This window comes from Nerophis ophidion, linkage group LG25 (assembly GCF_033978795.1).
Source record: "Nerophis ophidion isolate RoL-2023_Sa linkage group LG25, RoL_Noph_v1.0, whole genome shotgun sequence".
NCBI lineage: Eukaryota > Metazoa > Chordata > Actinopteri > Syngnathiformes > Syngnathidae > Nerophis > Nerophis ophidion.
Window position 1 is genome coordinate 10,677,136 of NC_084635.1, and position 19,031 is coordinate 10,696,166.

At 37.7% G+C, this 19,031-nt stretch overlaps 1 protein-coding gene across 24 annotated transcripts in view; it reads right to left on the reverse strand.

Annotated features, from left to right (window-relative positions):
* madd (MAP-kinase activating death domain) overlaps positions 1-19,031 on the reverse strand; it is a 92,484-nt gene that overhangs the window by 68,723 nt on the left and 4,730 nt on the right. For all 24 annotated transcript variants that reach the window (XR_009804255.1, XR_009804254.1, XM_061887224.1 and 21 more), the window contains exons 2-7: positions 13,661-13,847; positions 7,229-7,870; positions 2,248-2,551; positions 489-620; positions 210-323; positions 29-109 (exon numbers count right to left, since the gene is read on the reverse strand). Coding sequence is in view for 22 of the 24 variants with exons in the window: in XM_061887224.1 (XP_061743208.1) it covers positions 29-109; positions 210-323; positions 489-620; positions 2,248-2,551; positions 7,229-7,870; positions 13,661-13,719 (1,332 nt within the window). In the remaining 2 variants the exon portion in view is untranslated. The remainder of the gene's footprint in view (positions 1-28; positions 110-209; positions 324-488; positions 621-2,247; positions 2,552-7,228; positions 7,871-13,660; positions 13,848-19,031) is intronic.

Genomic DNA, 19,031 nt, shown 5'->3' on the forward strand with positions numbered 1-19,031 from the left:
AACAAAATTAGACCAATTACAAAAGTACCTGCTTCAGATGTTTCTTAAGCTCACCAGCTTCTGGCTCTGGAAGATATGGCAGACTCTCTGCATTTGTAGGTGCTATAACCTGGAAAAACATACACAATAGTCTTAATAGTCTTTACTTGTCATGATTTATTGAGAACAAAATAAGAAAAGGAATGGAAATATGTCAAAAATGTAGTTACCTTGCTGCTGTCCAGATCTACAAGCCATACATCATCAGGAATTTTGAAGTTGGCTTTGTACAGGAAGAAACTAGCTGGTACACCAATAATATAGGGAGTAGGGGCAAGAAGGAGCTGCGTAGATAGAAAACCTCATCATTATGTTTTTCTATATATTCAACTGTTCAGAAAATTGCTGACAGAATGGAGCTTATAGATGATCTGATACATTTCTAAAATCAGAATCAAGTCACTCATTGCACTTTTATATTAATCTAATATAGCCATTGTGTGTTCTACCTGTTCAGCAGAGGTCATGCATGTTGGCAATAGGGGGATGACAGGGAACATGTACTCCAAAGGGTAGATCATGGCCACAAATGCCATCACACTCATGGATAGAGCATTGTAATCTCGAGACTGGAGAATAACCTGAAGAAAGAAAATGATAAAGGGGATGGTTGACATTATTCTACACACACATTTTCCCTAATTGGGAAAAGTTCCTCTTTTTTATTCTTTACCACAGCGCTTACACAACCACGCTTTCCGCTGCCCCCCCTACTCTGCCTCCTGCAGTGCTGGTCGCTTGTACAGTATGCCTCTTCTGCTTGTCCACAACCTCTAATCATTTTTGCCAGGAAATACAGTTGTTGTCCTTCTTTACCGGTGTTTCCCAATTCGGTTGTTTGATTTCAGGACTGCAGCAATGGCATCCGTTCGACAACCATCCCGTCCGTATGACTCGGAGCGTGAGCTCATTAATGGAGCACAGCGAGTTTCATGTTCCGTGATTCAATCAAATAACACGAAACATAGATGGAAATGAAGACGACAGAAAAGATAACTAAGCCGATATCCCTAAACGTTTGTGTAAATATCTTGACAGATAGGAAACATTATATAAGAAAAAAAGGGCAGGCAGAACCTCATACAATTCTCATACATTCTGTAACATCCAGGAAGAACTGATGTCAGCCATCTTGAAACATGTCATAGCTGCAAGTTACATTAAGGAATCCAGAATTGTGTTTATTTACATTTTTGGTGGTAAATTAACAACATTAGTGCTGCATTAAACATTATGTTGCTACTGGGCCGACGTTTCCTAAAAAACTATGTTAAAAAAAACAACTTATAGACTTATCCAGCGGTTTACTGAAGTGTACTATTCGTGTTTAAATATGTATTGCTGCAAATGAATATCAGCTCTAAATATCGGTTATTGGCCTTCTTCACTACTGCTGATTGGTATCGGGCCAAAAAAAAAACATATCGGTTTATCTCTGAACCGAAGTAAACATATTTTGACAGATGTCAACAATAAAATAGTTTTGGGTTTAAAGCAGTGGTTCTCAAATGGGGGTACGCGTACCCCCGGGGGTACTTGAAGGTATGCCAAGTAGTACGTGAGATTTTTTTTTAAATATTATGAAAATAGCAACAATTCAAAAATCCTTTATAAATATAAATATTGAACAATATTTCAACAAAATATGAATGTAAGTTCCTAAACAGTGAAAATAAATGTAACAATGCAATATTCAGTGTTGACAGCTAGATTTTTTTGTGGACATGTTCCACAAATATTGATGTTAAAGGTTTATTTTTTTGTGAATACATTTTTATAATTAAGTTCATGAATCCAGATGGATCTCTATTACAATCCCCAAAGAAGGCACTATAAGTTGATGATTACTCATATGTGTAGAAATCTTTATTTATAATTGAATCACTTTTTTATTTTTCAACAAGTTTTTAGTTATTTTTATATCTTTTTTTTCAAATAGTTCAAGAAAGACCACCACAAATGAGCAATATTTTGCACTGTTATACAATTAAATAAATCAGAAACTGATGACATAGTGCTGTATTTTACTTCTTTATCAACCAAAAATGCTTTGATCTGATTAGGGGGTACTTGAATTAAAAAAATGTTCACTGAAAAAAGGTTGAGAACCACTGGTTTAAAGTACGATTAAAGAGTTACGGACATGGGATGTTGTGAATCAGTAATAGTTACAATAAAACCCTGGGATTAATGACCATCTCTGTTTACCTTGTGCTCGAGCAGGATACAGGCGAGCACCTGTAGACAGGCATCCACACCTAGCAACTCCAAAGGCAAATGCAATGGGAAATCAACCATCGAGAAGCGGGAGTTATCAGGTAGGGCAAAGGTGAGAGGCCGTTTCATTTCATGGGGCAGAACTTCCACATCCACACGCCTTTGACCCGCCACAGGCACTGGGGACCGTTGCAACCTGTATATCCAGGACTCAATGTCCCGCAGGTCAGCCAACAACTGGCTACCCTTCTCTTCCACTGAAAGCGCCCCAGTGAATACGCGCCACATGGTGTCCCTGTGGAAGACAGGATTGGACAGAAGTGAGTACTGGTAGTAGCCTTTATGGGAATTTTTTTGAGAAATAACAGCTTCGCAAGAGCCAGTCAAGCCACCACTAGATAATCAAGTTGCATTGACGCATGTTTTGTCCCACAACATTGTCACGCTGGGCAGTTAGAACCTTGTTTTATTCACGTTATATTGCTATATTTACAACAAATGATCCTGCACATTGATGCTGTCTTCAAGTTATTTTCCACAGCTCCGTGTTCGTGTAGCAAACTAATAGACAGTTTACACACAAGGGCTCCAGCTTAGCAGTTAGCGATCCTTTTTTTGCATCATCCTAAAATGTGTAGCAATGTGTAGCATGTTTAGATATTTATTGTCCACTGGTCCTCCAGTAATAATACAACTTGTAAGAAACGCAGCTCATGTGCCGCCATGGATTGGTGTTCTAGAAGCTGCACTGTCGAGGGACATTAGCTATTGTTATCCCATTGGGTTGAGTTTTTTTTTTACCTGATGTGGGATCTGAGCCGAGGGTGTCATTTTGGCTTGTGTTGCCCTTTGAGACACTCGTGATTTAGGGCTATATAAATAAACATTGATAGTAATGCGGACGTTGTATCGATCCGTTGTGGTGAAGAAGGAGCTGAGCCGGAAGGCAAAGCTCTCAATTTACCGTTCGATCTACGTTCCCATCATCACCTATGGTCATGAGTTTTGGCTCATAATCGAAAGGATAAGATCACGGGTAAAAGCGGCCGAAATGAGTTTCGGGGCTCTCCCTTAGAGATAGGGTGAGAAGCTCTGTCATCCAGGAGGAACTCAAAGTAAAGTTGCTGCTCCTCCACATCGAGAGGAGCCAGATGAAGTGGTTCGGGCATCTGGTCAGGATGCCACCCGAACGCCTCCCTAGGGAGGTGTTTAGGGCACGTCCAACCGGTAGGAGGCCACAGGGAAGACCCAGGACATGTTGGGAAGACTATGTTTCCCGGCTGGCCTGGGAAAGCCCCGGGATCCCCCGGGAAGAGCTAGACGAGGTGGCTGGGGAGAGGGAAGTCTGGGCTTCCCTGCTTAGGCTGCTGCCCCCGCGACCTGACCTCAGATAAGCGGAAGAAGATGGATTGATAGTTTGTTGGACTGATAGCTGCTAGCTCGCTGATGAGGACACTACATTGCGTTGAAGACCACCTTAGTTCCCTTGTCACTGTCAAATTTGCATGATACAGAGAGAATGTGTCAACATGCATTATCACGATATGCTAATAGAGCTTTTAATACAGTGCTATTGTTGGCCAAATTTAAATAATTTCTATCACCGGTGTCAAATAAGTTTTCATTGTGGGCCACAATGCAGTTAGGGCTGACCTGAAGGAGCCGTTTGTAACAATAAATAATATATGAATAACAATTTATAATGCTTTGCATCGTTATATTATTACACATTTGTTTACGCATGTGATTATAAAAATAATTTAGGTACACTGTGAAATAAAAAAAAAGAATCAATGGATTTACAGTAAAATTTCAGGTGTTTTTTTTTTTTACAGCATATTACTGTAAAAGGAAAAACAGTACCACTGTTTTTACAGTAAAAATCTGGCTAAAGAGCAGCCGGTTTTTGTTTTACCATACAATCTATGTACATTTCTACAGTGTACAATTTGCTTTAAAATATGTGAAGTAGATATATTTTAGTATTTTTTTTTATTTAAAAATTGTTGAGAATGTATATATTTGTTGCAATATTAGATTACATTTAACATTGAAATATATGCCATTGCATCAAAATGGAAAGAATAGTAATAATAGAAATAGTGTAATTATACTAAGTATTATAATGATTATTTTCAGGCTTTTGCAGGCCATATAGATTGATGTGGCATGCAACATCTGGAACCCGGGCCCTGAGTTTGACACAACTGATTTATATTGTATATATTGCGCTATGTAACCTGTCAACTTGTGAAATTTGTACAAGATTGGTATAATTGTAAATATGTCCAGTCTTGTTTTAGACTAACAGTGTCAGTGAGACATGGCCAAGCAGCAGTCACAATTTAATTAGTGGGATGACAAGAAATAACATACTCTTAAGCTTTTGATGAAATATTGATCTGAGCTCTGCAGTCACAATGCCATTAAGACCTATTGAGCGTGTTGGTAAGTGTGCCAGTGGCAAAGAGGGAGAACAATTATTATCTACAGCTGCTTCCCAAAGGAAACCAGAGACCGCAATCTGTTATTGGCATCACTGAAAAAAAAACAACTTGCAGCTATCAGACAATGGCTCTTCTCCCACTTCTCTGTTATTGCCTACAACATTTCAACCAACCATGTCAGCCAGAACAATTATCCACTTTCATCTGCCTTTGGGCTTCAGCTGCTGTCTCACACAAACACAAAACAGTTCTACATGAAAGGCTGAAAATGTAACAGGTGTGCACTCAACATGTTTTATAATCCTGAAGGAACACTGCTAATTTGCTAAATATAAATCTTGTAGAGTAAAGAAGATTAGTAAGAAACACTTGTTTTTTTAGAATTAGTCACGGTAAAGATTCAACTCCACTGTTTGACTCACCGGCTTCCATTTTCAAAACGTCAATAATTTGTAAGAGTTGGTTTCATATCATGCATACAGGAACTGATCACATAATAAGAACATTAGCAGAACGTTTGATATTTAATATAATAATCATAAAATAATTGACTAAGTAGGAATGTAACGATCAACTGTATTATTGATAATCCCTGTAAAACTACAGATGTACTGTTTTAAATTGAACCAATAAAAAATGTGATTGATAGCCGGTTTCTGATGAACTCACAGACTGACTCGCACTAGCTTAAATGGTAACATGAGACATTGACGTCTCTCCCCATTAAGAAACAACATACCCCAATCTAACCTTTGTATATAAACACATTGCTGCTTGAGCAACTACGCAATTCCATTGTGCACACTGAACCTAAAAGATGTGCTCTCTTAGCCCAGAGTGATCGATAAGGCAAGTATGCTCGAAGGAATTTGACACAGAGGTGTTTTTATTCAAGAACTGTTGAACACACCGCCCACCAGAATACTCTAATCAGTGAAGCATAAGAAACACAAAACCTACAAAATAGTAGGTTTGTTTTAGTTGTTTAAAAAAAATAAAAATATTTCAGTGTGTGTATAAATACTTTTTGAACATATTCAAAAATACACCGATAATGATAACTGATTATTTTGATCACAATAACAGTGAAATACAATTTTCATATCATTACATCTCTATGACAAATATATTTCTCTAAAAGTAAATGTGTTCTTCACTAGTGAAACTATGGGAACTAAAAAAAATAAATTTCACATCTAAAGTATGATTCTTATTAAACCGCTTCTAAATCGATTCATAATTTAAAATTGATTAAAAATGGTTTTGTTTTGAAAAAATAAATTTTTAAAGATACGTTTTTAGGCCATGTCTGTGATTACTACTGCATGTATGTGTTATTTACCAGCAGCCAATAGGAGCTTTTGTAGCCTACAACCTGTTTTGAAAAGGTTTTATTATAAGTCTTACCAAATAATATATTCCAAGAATCAGTTTGGATCGAGAATCACGATAAATCGAAAATCGAGGCTTAATTGAATCGTCACCCAAAGAATCAGAATCGAATCGCGAGTTGTAAGATTTCAATCACTAAGTGAATCTGTGGATATTTGTGTGGATGTGTGTATCTGTACACGTGCATCCTTTAAAGGGAGCATGTGGCATCTGCAATAAAAATCAGAACTGAGGCTTGCTTTGTACTAAATTGCAGTGTTGCCTGCAGCATTAAACACTTTCTGAAAATGTTGCTGGATGGAAAAGGCAACATAACGGTACTTATTTTTAAAATAATAATATATATATATATATATATATATATATATATATATATATCATCATTATTATTATTATGCCATCTCTGGGTTGGGGAGGAGACCCTGCCCCAAGTGGAGGAGTTTAAGTACCTCGGAGTCTTGTTCACGAGTGAGGGAAGAGTGGATCGTGAGATCGACAGGCGGATCGGTGCGGCGTCTTCAGTAATGCGGACGTTGTACCGATCCATTGTGGTGAAGAAGGAACTGAGCCGGAAGGCAAAGCTCTCAATGTACCGGTCGATCTACGTTCCCATCCTCACCTATGGTCATGAGCTTTGGGTCATGACCGAAAGGATAAGATCACGGGTACAAGTGGCCGAAATTAGTTTCACCCTATCTCCCTTAGAGATAGGGTGAGAAGCTCTGCCATCCGGGAGGAACTCAAAGTAAAGCCACTGCTCCTCCACATCGGGAGGAGCCAGATGAGGTGGTTCGGGCATCTGGTCAGGATGTCACCCGAATGCCTCCCTAGGGAGGTGTTTAGGGCACGTCCAACCGGTAGGAGGCCACGGGGAAGACCCAGGACACGTTGGGATGACTATGTCTCCCGGCTGGCCTGGGAATGCCTCGGGTTCCCCCAGGAACAGCTAGACGAAGTGGCTGGGGAGAGGGAAGTCTGGGCTTCCCTGCTTAGGCTGCTGCCCCTGCGACCCGACCTCGGATAAGCGGAAGATGGATGGGTGTAAATAAATTATATATGGGTAAACCCATTTTTAAATTCTTGCAAAAAGACACTCGTAACACAGAAGATTGACAAAACAAGACAAAGATTACCTTTGGAAAGTGTGGGGCAGTCCAGCACGCTGGGTTAACCTCTGACTACAGCAATCCACCATTCTCTTGAGAATACTTAGACATTCCCTGAAGGTGGAGAAGAATGGGTAGTGGCTGAGTATGCATAGTGACGTCAGTGTACTGTTGCGATTCCTGGCAGCCATTTTATCTGCATTTCGTTTGAGCTGGCCAGCTTTTTCAGTATTTAGTTCAGTACTTTGCTGTTCAACGTCTTCTCCAGAAGCTGGCTTAGGAGCTAACTCATCTTTCTTGGGCGCTGACAACGCAGACGACTGGCCGCCGCTGCTACCATCGGACCCCTCGCTCGTAGAGTCCCCCCCTCGCGTTGCTGTCTCTGTGTGACCGCTCTTGTCCGCACGGGCACGGTGATGCCCGCGCTGAAATGATCGGTAGAAGTTGACGCAGATTCCGTAGCGAGTAATTCCTGAGTCTTTGTCAGTCAGTGTGAAAACAAACGAGGAGTCGTCGCGAAGGCTGACCCTTCGCTGGCGTATACTCAGACATCCTTCTGGTTGGCAAAAGAACACCACATCTGGTGGGAGTGGAAAGTCCCGGTGGTCCTCCAGTGGGTATCGGCGGAGGAGCTGAGGCGTCTGGGCCACACTATCACTACTTGGCTGCCTACAGAGAAGATAGACAAACATTTGATTTACAACATGTAGTCATTTGTTAAGAATTGTTAATGACAGCTAATGTCCTATCTTAATATTAAACAGTCCCTCTAAGATTTTGCTGGCTTTTTTGTGATGTGATTCCTAACTAATTTGAATTTGCGGCAAAAGTTGCAAAGTTTTAATGCTTGTATTCTTTCAGTAACATCGATTCAACATGTTTTATTTAAGTCTTCCTCGTAACTTTAACCTCTAAAACATTCAAAAACAAAATATGTATTGATGTTTTAGCCCTTTCATTGTAGACTTTCAAGGGGTCGTATTATTATTTTGTTCTACATTCAAAACACTTCCCTGTGGTCTACATATAATGTAATGGAGGTTATTAGGTCAACATTTTTGCATAGATTATGTTTTACGGACTTATTTTACAGCGGCTTTCTGTTCCGTCAGCCATGTTGTAGTTTTTAGCACTTCCATATGCAGTCGACTGACAGAACTATATGCTTCTTTGTATTAGAAATGGCAACAGCGAAGGATACATGTACAAGCAAGTCTGCCCCACAACAAAAGGATAGAGAAAAAGAAGGACCTTATTGACTACAAAGTCGGACTAAAATAGTGGACTCGCGCAAAGCTCTGCACGTAAACCTTCACCATATATGGAGATATCCGCAGACCTCACAACTGGGAAAAAAGTCCCGAATTAGGCAAATTCCAAACGGCTCGTTTGGAGGAACTGTTAGGGAAGGCAAGACTGTTTTATAAATATCTCCACAATGCCTTTATGGTTTGACTTCAAAATGTCAAGACTTAGGCCGTGTCCACACAAACACAGATACACAATAAAATCATAATTATCTCTGCGTTTAGGTCTCTTGTCCACACGCGGACACATTACTTTGTCTTTAAAAACGCAGACTTTTGCAAACGCTGGCCAGAGTGTAGAGTTCCAAACCTCTCTGCTTAGCGTATGCGTGTACACGGCACAAACAGCGACATGTGATGACGTTACGGTTGTGCACTGTTATTTTCAGAGCTCCACAACACTGCCTTTCTGGCTTTAAACACACTATAAGAGGAAAAACAATGTTTGTAAATTTGCTGCTATTTTTACTCCACATTGATCAAAAATACAGATCAAAATGGGCTTTGCGACATGCCCGCCAGCGCTAATGACAGTCATCTGTTTTGGATATGATCGCTGTGGAACCTCCAGCTGATGGGACAACTTTGACAAGCAAGACTTTTTGCTCTGTGTCGTAAGAAAGGTGTTACATTATATTTTAAAACTAGACTTTTGACAAGAACAAGAAAGTTTGATCATATTACGCCTGTACTGGCTCATCTGCACTGGCTTCCTGTGCACTTAAGATGTGACTTTAAGGTTTTACTAATTACGTATAAAATACTACACGGTCTAGGTCCAGCCTATCTTGCCGGATGTATTGTACCATATGTCCCGGCAAGAAATCAGCGTTCAAAAGACTCCGGCTTATTAGTGATTCCTAGAGCCCAAAAAGAGTCTGCGGGCTATAGAGCGTTTTCCGTTCGGGCTCCAGTACTCTGGAATGCCCTCCCGGTAACAGTTCGAGATGCCACCTCAGTAGAAGCATTTAAGTCTCACCTTAAAACTCATCTGTATACTCTAGCCTTTAAATAGACCTCCTTTTTAGACCAGTTGATCTGCCGCTTCTTTTCTTTCTCCTATGTCCCCCCCTCTCTTGTAGAGGGGGTCCGGTCCGATGACCATGGATGAAGTACTGGCTGTCCAGAGTCGAGACCCAGGATGGACCGCTCGCCTGTATCGGTTGGGGACATCTCTACGCTGCTGATCCGCCTCCGCTTGAGATGGTCTCCTGTGGACGGGACTCTCGCTGCTGTCTTGGATCCGCTTGAACTGAACTCTCGCGGCTGTGTTGGAGCCACTATGGATTGAACTTTCACAGTATCATGTTAGACCCGCTCGACATCCATTGCTTTCGGTCCCCTAGAGGGGGGGGGGGGGGTTGCCCACATCTGAGGTCCTCTCCAAGGTTTCTCATCGTCAGCATTGTCACTGGCGTCCGACTGGATGTGAATTCTCCCTGCCCACTGGGTGTGAGTTTTCCTTGCCCTTTTGTGGGTTCTTCCGAGGATGTTGTAGTCGTAATGATTTGTGCAGTCCTTTGAGACATTTGTGATTTGGGGCTATATAAATAAACATTGATTGATATTATGTTATGTTTTTAGTCCTTATTTAAAAACCAATCATGAAATTAATTTACGTGTCTTGCTTTCATTTTTGTAGATGAAGCCTGGCACAACCGTGCATGCGTGTAAAAAGCGACCAAGCAACTACAACAAACATGATGTAGCATCTTCCTTGTAGTGTGTACTGATGTTAAAGACAATATACACTTCATTACACATGGACCATATCACTATATCGATGATTAAATGCTTTATAATTCCACAAGAGTTTTGCAGCGGCACACGAACATCCGTGCGCTTTATATAGGCACTTACACATGCTAAAGGGTTTCTTGGCTCATTAGTGCGTGCTGATTTTAGAAATAATGTACACTTCTTTGAAAATATAATACATTACTATGTTGCTGAACATGTTATAATTCTATTAGTGTTGGGTTTTAGTAGCACAGGCATGTATTCGCACTTTAATAATGTGTACGTGCTTCTTTTTTCAGGCTTCTGATTGGACAAAATGTGCATGACAGCAAGTGTATGCGTTTGTGTGTAGACAGAGACAGTTTTGAAACTACAATTGTGTGGATGGAGATCGTTTTTACCCTGAATATGTGTTTTTGAAACTTTACGTGTTTATGTGGATATGGCCTTAGGCAGATCCCAAATACACATAAACAGCTACTAATGGGTAAGAAAAGTTGGTTTTGTATAATGGGTTCCCTATAAAGTAGATACTGGATTTCATAAAAGCACATACTTAGAGCTCATTGTCAAATTACTGTACTGTTTCAATTCATTATAAATCATAATAGTAATAATTCTGATTACAGAAAGAAACACCATCAAAAGCTCCTATAAAAGTGTTAGGAATTAAATTATGTTCCAACACATTTACCACCACCGCATATCTCGAGCACTTGTCTGTTGAGACCGATCGAGAGCGCTAATTTTTGTTGGTAAATTGGTAAAACCGTTTTTATCTTTTAACCTTTTTGAACAAGTCGTGCATGCTTTTATTTCAAGTGGCCTGGACTACTGCAAATGCACTTTATGCTGGCATTAGCCAAAAAGCTCTCTCCCGGTTGCAGTTAGTCCAGAACCCGGCAGCACGACTTTTAACAGGGGCCAGTAAACGCCAGCATATAACCCCAATTCTTCAGAGTTTGCACTGGCTCCCTGTTCATTTTAGAATTGATTTTAAAACATCGCTGTTTGTTTTTAAATCTTTACATGGACTGGCACCTCAGTATATCTCGGACCTCATCCAAATTTACACTCCTGCGCGCGCTCTGAGGTCCGAGAGCCAGCTCCAGCTCGTGGTGCCCAAGACGAACGAGACTTAAAACCAGAGGAGACAGGGCCTTCTCTGTGGTCGGCCCTAAGCTCTGGAACACTCTGCCCCTCCATGTTCAAACTGCTTCCACAGTGGAGTGTTTTAAGTCTCGTCTTAAGACCCACTTTTATTCTTTGGCTTTTAACTCTACGTGAGTTGTGTGGTCCTCTGTGTTTTTTATACATTTTCATTTCTATTTTACTATTTTATTTGCTTTTACCCTTTAAAATTGTTTTTAATCATATTCATTGTTATATCGTTTTATATTGGTTTTATATTTATTTATGTTTTGTTTTTATTCAGTCATTGGTGGAGCATAATATTGATTTTAATATTGTTTTTAACATGGCTGTGCAGCACTTTGGAAACGTTCTTGTTGTTTAAATGTGCTATATAAATAATGTGGATTGGATTTGATAAATTAGAGACAAAGAGATTATCACACAACATTATCTCTGTCATGTAAATCTTGCCTCTTTACAAGGTCAGCATTGCGAATTAAAATATGTTCTTATATGTCTTGCCCTGCATAAATAAATGTTAAACTGATATATAAATACATGTCAACTACAAACTAAATGTTTATATACTACACAAACCAGAAGGCTTAGTGCAGTAGACAGGAACAGAAAGTAGGTCTGAGCTATGCAGGAGGACGACAATTGTGTAATTTGATCTATAAATAGTTGACATATTGTTACTTGCTGATGTTTCCACTTCCTCTACACAAGAAACAAACATATTTTTGATAGAACTGTTGACGTGCAAGTTTGAGCGCTGCTCGGAAACAAATTCCATTGGGGAAATTTAATGAATTGGAACAAATTGGCAAATTCTGGAGATACTAATTAGTAGGACTGCGAATCTTTGGGTGTCCCACGATTAGATTCAATATCGATTCTTGGGGTCACGATTCGATTATAAATCGATTTTTTTTCTCTCAATGAAACACGATTTTAGATTCAAAAACTATTTTTTTCCCGATTTAAAAAGATTCTGTATTCATTCAATACATAGGATTTCAGCAGGATCTACCCCGGTCTGCTGACATGCTAGCAGAGTAGTAGATTTTTGTAAAAAGCTTTTATAATTATAAAGGACAATGTCTTATCAACTGATGTTTTAACTATTAAACAAACCAAAAATGACTTATTTTATCTTTGTGAAAATATTGGACACAGTGTGTTGTCAAGCTTATGAGATGCGATGCAAGTGTAAGCCACTGTGACACTACTGTTCTTTTTTTTATTTTTATAAATGTCTAATGATAATGTCAATGAGGGATTTTGAATCACTGCTATGCTGAAAGTATAACTAATATTGATACTGTTGTTGATAATATTCATTTTTGTTTCAATACTTTTGGTTTGTTCTGTGTCGTGTTTGTGTCTCCTCTCAATTGCTCTGTTTATTGCAGTTCTGAGTGTTGCTGGGTCAGGTTTGGTTTTGGAATTGGATTGCATTGTTATGGTATTGCTGTGTATTGTTTTGTTCGATTGATAAAAAAAATAAAAATTGATTTTTTTTAAAATGACAATCGATTCTGAATCGCACAACGTGGGAATCGCGATTCAAATTCGAATCGATTTTTTCCCAAACCCCTACTAATTAGACCTGATAACTGCACATGGTTAGAGTCCAATGATTCCCTAACCTCAAGGAACAATAGTGGCAGAGAAGTAAAGAAGTAACAAACATCTAAACCCATAACCCTAGAGAAGTAACATATCTAAATCCTAAGAATAGTGAAGCAAAATATGGACTGTTACAGTATTCATTCTCCTATAGTTGCACTGAGAACAGCTCTTTGCTGAACTTTCACTGCCTTACAGCGAGGCAATTTTTGTTTCTGCAGCGACAGCGGTTCAAATAAAGAGATACTGTCTGTCTTTTTGCATAATTCTTCACAGAGAAGTGCTATACAAAACTAAAGTAAAAATAGAACTGAAGATAGACAAGATTGCATGAATCTAATCTAATTGAAAAAACTCTGTCTCATAGGAAAGAGTTGTGTCAGCAGAAAAGCTGACAAGTACATTGGAACATTTTCATGAAAAAGTTCATTGAAATATTTTCCATAACTTGGTTCAGTGTGGAATGAAGCCTTTCCTTTAATGAATCTGAACATGTCCAATATATTAGTCACCCTCTATGATGAATAGAGAAAAGCTCTATTCAAACATCATATCTGTACTTTTCTCTGAGGGTAAAATGTTTACTTGTAATTTAGAGATTTTTTCTTAAGGGCTAATCAACAACAACAGGTTAGGAATTGATTACCTTGCACCGACCACCACCAAGTAGTCCAGGAGTCGTGGGCACATTTTCTTTTTCTCCATGTTGAATCGAACACGTCGTGTATTTCACGACATCCGTGGTGAATGGCCACGAGTGATTCAGCGGTGGATTTCAGTCAGGTTGTGAAAGTGCTGTTTTTCTATCATCTTTTTTCAGGTTTCCAGAAGACCTGTGACGTAAAAGAGATGCATTGGTTATTTTTTCATTGTTATTCCTTGTCATACAAAACATGACCTGCTGACAATGTAAAGAAAATGAGCTTTCTTTCTACTGCTGTACACAAATTTAATGATGATCACAATTTTTTTGTTTGTTTTTTTTAAACACCATGTTTTTCATGTATTCATTACTTTTGCGAGGGAGTCATTTATTCGCCAGGGTTTTTCTGACTCTTAGCAACATAATTAAAACATTAAAATATCAATGGGTGTCATTTGATTAAACTTTTATGAGCTGTCCAAAATTAGATAAGTAACTATTGTGAAAGAGATCAGGATACATTTTACGTTTACGTGACAATCCTCAACTTCTTTGAGTGTGTATGTTAAGCTACCCGCCTCCAGCTACAGAGACATAGAGAGTGGATGACTGACAAAAACTCAAAAGAGGGTTCACTCCATGTATTTAATTCCGCTATAGCAAGCTCAAATTGTTATTGGTGGATTCTGCTATGCTTAGATTTTGGAGGTGATCAGGATCATCGTTTGGATTAAAGATTTCTTTGAAGGATTCTTTACTAATGGAAGGTCTGCGCTCTCCAAATGTGCTTTTGTAGTTTATTATGTGAAATATTTGGACACATTTATTTTGTGTTGCCCTTATTCATAGACACATTGTAACGGGACTATGAATATAGCTTGTTGTTCCAACTGCGTACAGTAGATCAGAGTAACTACTGCCAATGTTGCTATATTTAGCGAGTATTCAGAACACTTAACATTCAGCTTTTCAAAAGACCAAAAGGATTGTTCTGGTCTTGGAGACTCTTATATTGGGGTTTAACAATTAACGGTAATGATGATAAACTGCGGTAATACTAACTGTCAAGAATTGTATCGCGGTTTCAAATCAACATGATCATAAAACCGTGATTGATAATCGAACTTTGATAAATTCACAGACTGGAGATACTGCTCATTTCCTGGAGAAGCAAGCTAGTGCACTGATTGCTAGCTAGCTAAAGTTGTATAAACACATTGCTGTCTAAGAAACTAAGCTATTTAATTGTGCACGTTACACACTAGAGGCTGTTCTTTTGTTTACGTAATACAAATATTTGCGTCTAAGTAAGTACTCTTTAGGCACAGTCAACAATACCATGATCATTTTGGTCACAATAATATATCACATCGTTACACCCTTACTCTTAACACGAAAGCAGATATGCTCTACTCACCCCAAGAAAGTTAACTTATATTTCTCAACATATTTTTTGGTGCTTTTTCTGTAAAAATTACCTGCACGTGCGACATGAGAAATTATGCAAATTAGACATCAACATTTTCAGTGCGAGGATTTCACCACACCAATTGTGTGTGACTATCTTTGGGACTTTAACTTAACTTTATATATCTTAGGGTATCAGTTAGACACAGCTTTGAGATGTGTCCTACCATCACTTCAATGCAAAAAACCCTCAACAAAATATATACCTGTGTTCAAATCTACCCTCAAGCTACAGTACATTTCACAAATTACAGGAATACTGCAGCACATTCATAGAGTAAAAAGCCAGTCAGCAAGTCTTTCTGCTTCCTCGTCTTGCAGTGGCACAGCGCCCACATTTCTTGCACCTTTTAAGCTAATATCAATCCGGATTTGAAAAATAAACCTGACACATGCAACTACGTTCTGAGCCCCATCACGTGAAGCAAAGAGCAAGAACAATACAGTATACGCTCGACACGCACCATATATTAATGTGATTTGTAGCACAAATCTCCTGACTCACCGCGCCTGACTATTGTAAATTATAAGTAAATGATTAAAAACATGGTTATGTACAGAAAATATCTCTGTAGGACAGTATACTCACACCCACGCTATACTTGCTACACACAGTACATCATTTTGACAGCTTTTTGCATTTTTCGAGATCAAATCTATGCTAAATGTTTATAAAAATGCGTGCATGTGAGTTTTTCTATTGTTGCATTGCATTGGAATGTTTCTTTTACAGGGCATGCAGGACGTGCAGGATATTTATAACACTTAACTTTTTATGTACGATAATTGTATTTATTGGTAATTATGTATTTAATCAGTATTTACTTATTCGTCTATTTATTCACTGATGTATTTATTTATTCATTGTTGTGTTGAAGAGTGAGCAGTAACAACTGTGTTAGTAACTGCTATGATACGAAAAGGGGTACGATCAAATAATCTTTGCTTCTTCTTACTCCTTTTCAGAATAACGTAATGAAAACCTGTAATTATCTGATGACTCATATTGTAATTGCATGCATGTTCAGTATAAACTAACAACATAACCATTATAAGATTTAGTTAATGCTGGTCATTTTTGGACATACAAAATGTTTTTATATTGTGCATATATATATATATATATATATATATATATATATATATATATATACTATTTTGTTTTTCATAAATGACAGTATTGTATTGGAAATCTATTTTTCTTCTTTGAATTTTGTAGATGAGTATTTTGTTTTTTGTTGTAACCGAAAAAAAACAACTTACATTTTTTTTTAAAAGGGAACTGCACTTATTGGGGGAAATTTGCGTGTCGTTCACAATCACTATGAGAGACAAAAACACACGTCTTTTTTTGTTTTTGTTTTATTTTAAAGATGATTAAAAAAAATGCAAGAAGCAGCAGTTTATGAGTTACTGTTGTAACCTTTAAAGCCCTCTAAAACAACTTCAAAACCCTCCATCAACGTTTTGTATAAACACTGCAAGTCTATACATATAATGTAGTAACAGACACATTAATAACAATATGTAATATGCACAATATTTACCCTATTTTGATCATTTTAACCATTGCTGGAACTAACTATTCGTCGCATTTATTTCCGTTTTCATAGCAGCGCACATCAGACTTCTGGCAAAAAACCCTTCCGGATACCAACATGCGTGTCTTCTAATCATGGTAGATTCGGTAACAACAAAGACAGCTATTGTTGTACAAATGAGGATTTACAACCTTATGTGTTTTAATCTGAATTTATGGAGGATGAACTACTGCTTCTAGACGAGAGCAGAAAGGAAGATTGAGACAATGGAGCAGACGGAAGTTGAGAGAGTGAGGTAAAAGGGAATTGAAGCTGGAGTTAAGCAATCTCAACATAAATGGAGTGCTTACCCATAAATTAACCGGCAAAAAAACATCCCTGGACAGCTGGACCAAACAAATAACTGTCCATCGAATGAGTCACACTTTATATTGGTCATCATATACGCAGCACGCCGTGCGTGTTAGTAAAACTACAGTACATATGCTGTCTGGTTAGCTGTGTACAAACAAAACATGAAACGTGGGCTAATACTTTACAGATACTGTAATATGATTGTTCATGTTGTTCAGTCAGTACAGATTGTTGTACGGTATACCTGTACTAGTATAGTATCGCTGTACTAATGAATCACAAACGGTACTATACTGTTTGAAAAGTACTGATTCACCATATTTTTTTAAACAGGCATGACGGCGCGTTGTCGGCGCCTCGTGACAGTTTTACAAGCAGAGGAGCATGTTCGGCAGCGCACAATCACGATGTAGTAACAAGCAGACACAGTGTGTAGACAAAAACGGGAGAATAGACGAATTTTGGCTTAAAAACTAATGATAAAAGTGAAGCTATAACACTGAAATGCTAAGAGGTGCTTTGAAACATGGTTAGCGGATAACGTCCATCCAGAATCGGCAGTGCTTTAGCTTCTTCTAAATCAATAGTCCTCGCATCCATGGCAACAAATAAAGTTAGGGTTTTTTTTTACAAAGTATCATCCCTTCAGGATGAGGAATAGCTAAACATGCTTCGCTACACACTGTAGGAGGATACGATAGCTGACCGGTGTTACAATGTAAACAAATGCCATGGGTCGATCTACACCTGACATCCATTGTAATGATACCAAGTACAAGAGCGTATCTAGTCAATACTATACTACAATATCAATATTTTTTATCGTCACAAAATTATAATTATATTATATTATAATATATTCCAAAACTCAGAAAATATGTCCCTGGACACACGACAACTTCAATTATGACCAATGTATGACCCTGTAACGAATTTGGTTTCGGATCAATACCTATATTTGTGGTATTATTCAAAACTAATGTTAAGTATCCAAACAACAGAAGACTAAGTGATTATTGCATTTTTACAGAAGTGTAGATAGAACATGTTAAAACGGAAAATAACCAGATATTAACAGTTAATGAGCAAGTAGATTAATAATCAATTTTTACAGCAAAATAGAATGGGGAATGACACAATATGTCAGCAGACAAATTAGGAGCCTTTGTTGGCTTACTTACTACTAAATGACAAGTTGTCTAATAGGTACACTATTTTAAGGACAAATTTGTTCTTTGATTGCAATAAAAAATGTGCGTTTAATGTACTCTAAAAGATTTTTTTGTTAAAATAAAGCCCATAATGCCATTTTTTGTGGTCACCTTTATTTACAAAAGTATCGAAAAATATCAAAATACATTTTGGTACTAGTACCAAAATATTGGTTCAAAACAACCCTAATATATCGAAAGAAAATATTGTTTGCCTTTGTGCCCTTCTCACTTGCATTGGTGAAACTATTTATAGTTAATCAAATTTGCCTGAAATTATTTAAAATACTTATTTAAACTGTAAACCTTTTTTGACCAATTTGAACCATTTGATACTAAAAAACAAAATTAAACAGAATCATTTTTTTTATATACTTTATTGCAATTTCACAAAATTAGACAAAATCTTGTCCTTTAACATTGTCCCCCATTTTTTCAGAAATAAACAATAATGATATTGAATGTCATACATATTTATATACATAAAAAATACAAAAACAAATAATAGTAGTGATAAAACTAAAAAAATACTACCATCTCTATAACCTTATGCAGATAGATATACAGAGAATCATACTACGGAGATAGTGTGTTTACCTATGTACAAATATGTACACTACATTCTATTTACATACCATCATCTTTATCAATTATTATATTATGTCATATGACATAAATCATTTTTTTTCTAATACTAAATGTAAATTTTTCTATTTCAATGATCTGTGTCAGGACTGTTGTCCAAGATATTTATACAGGTGCTGTGGTCTATATCCAAGTCTTTGTTATCTGTTTGATTGC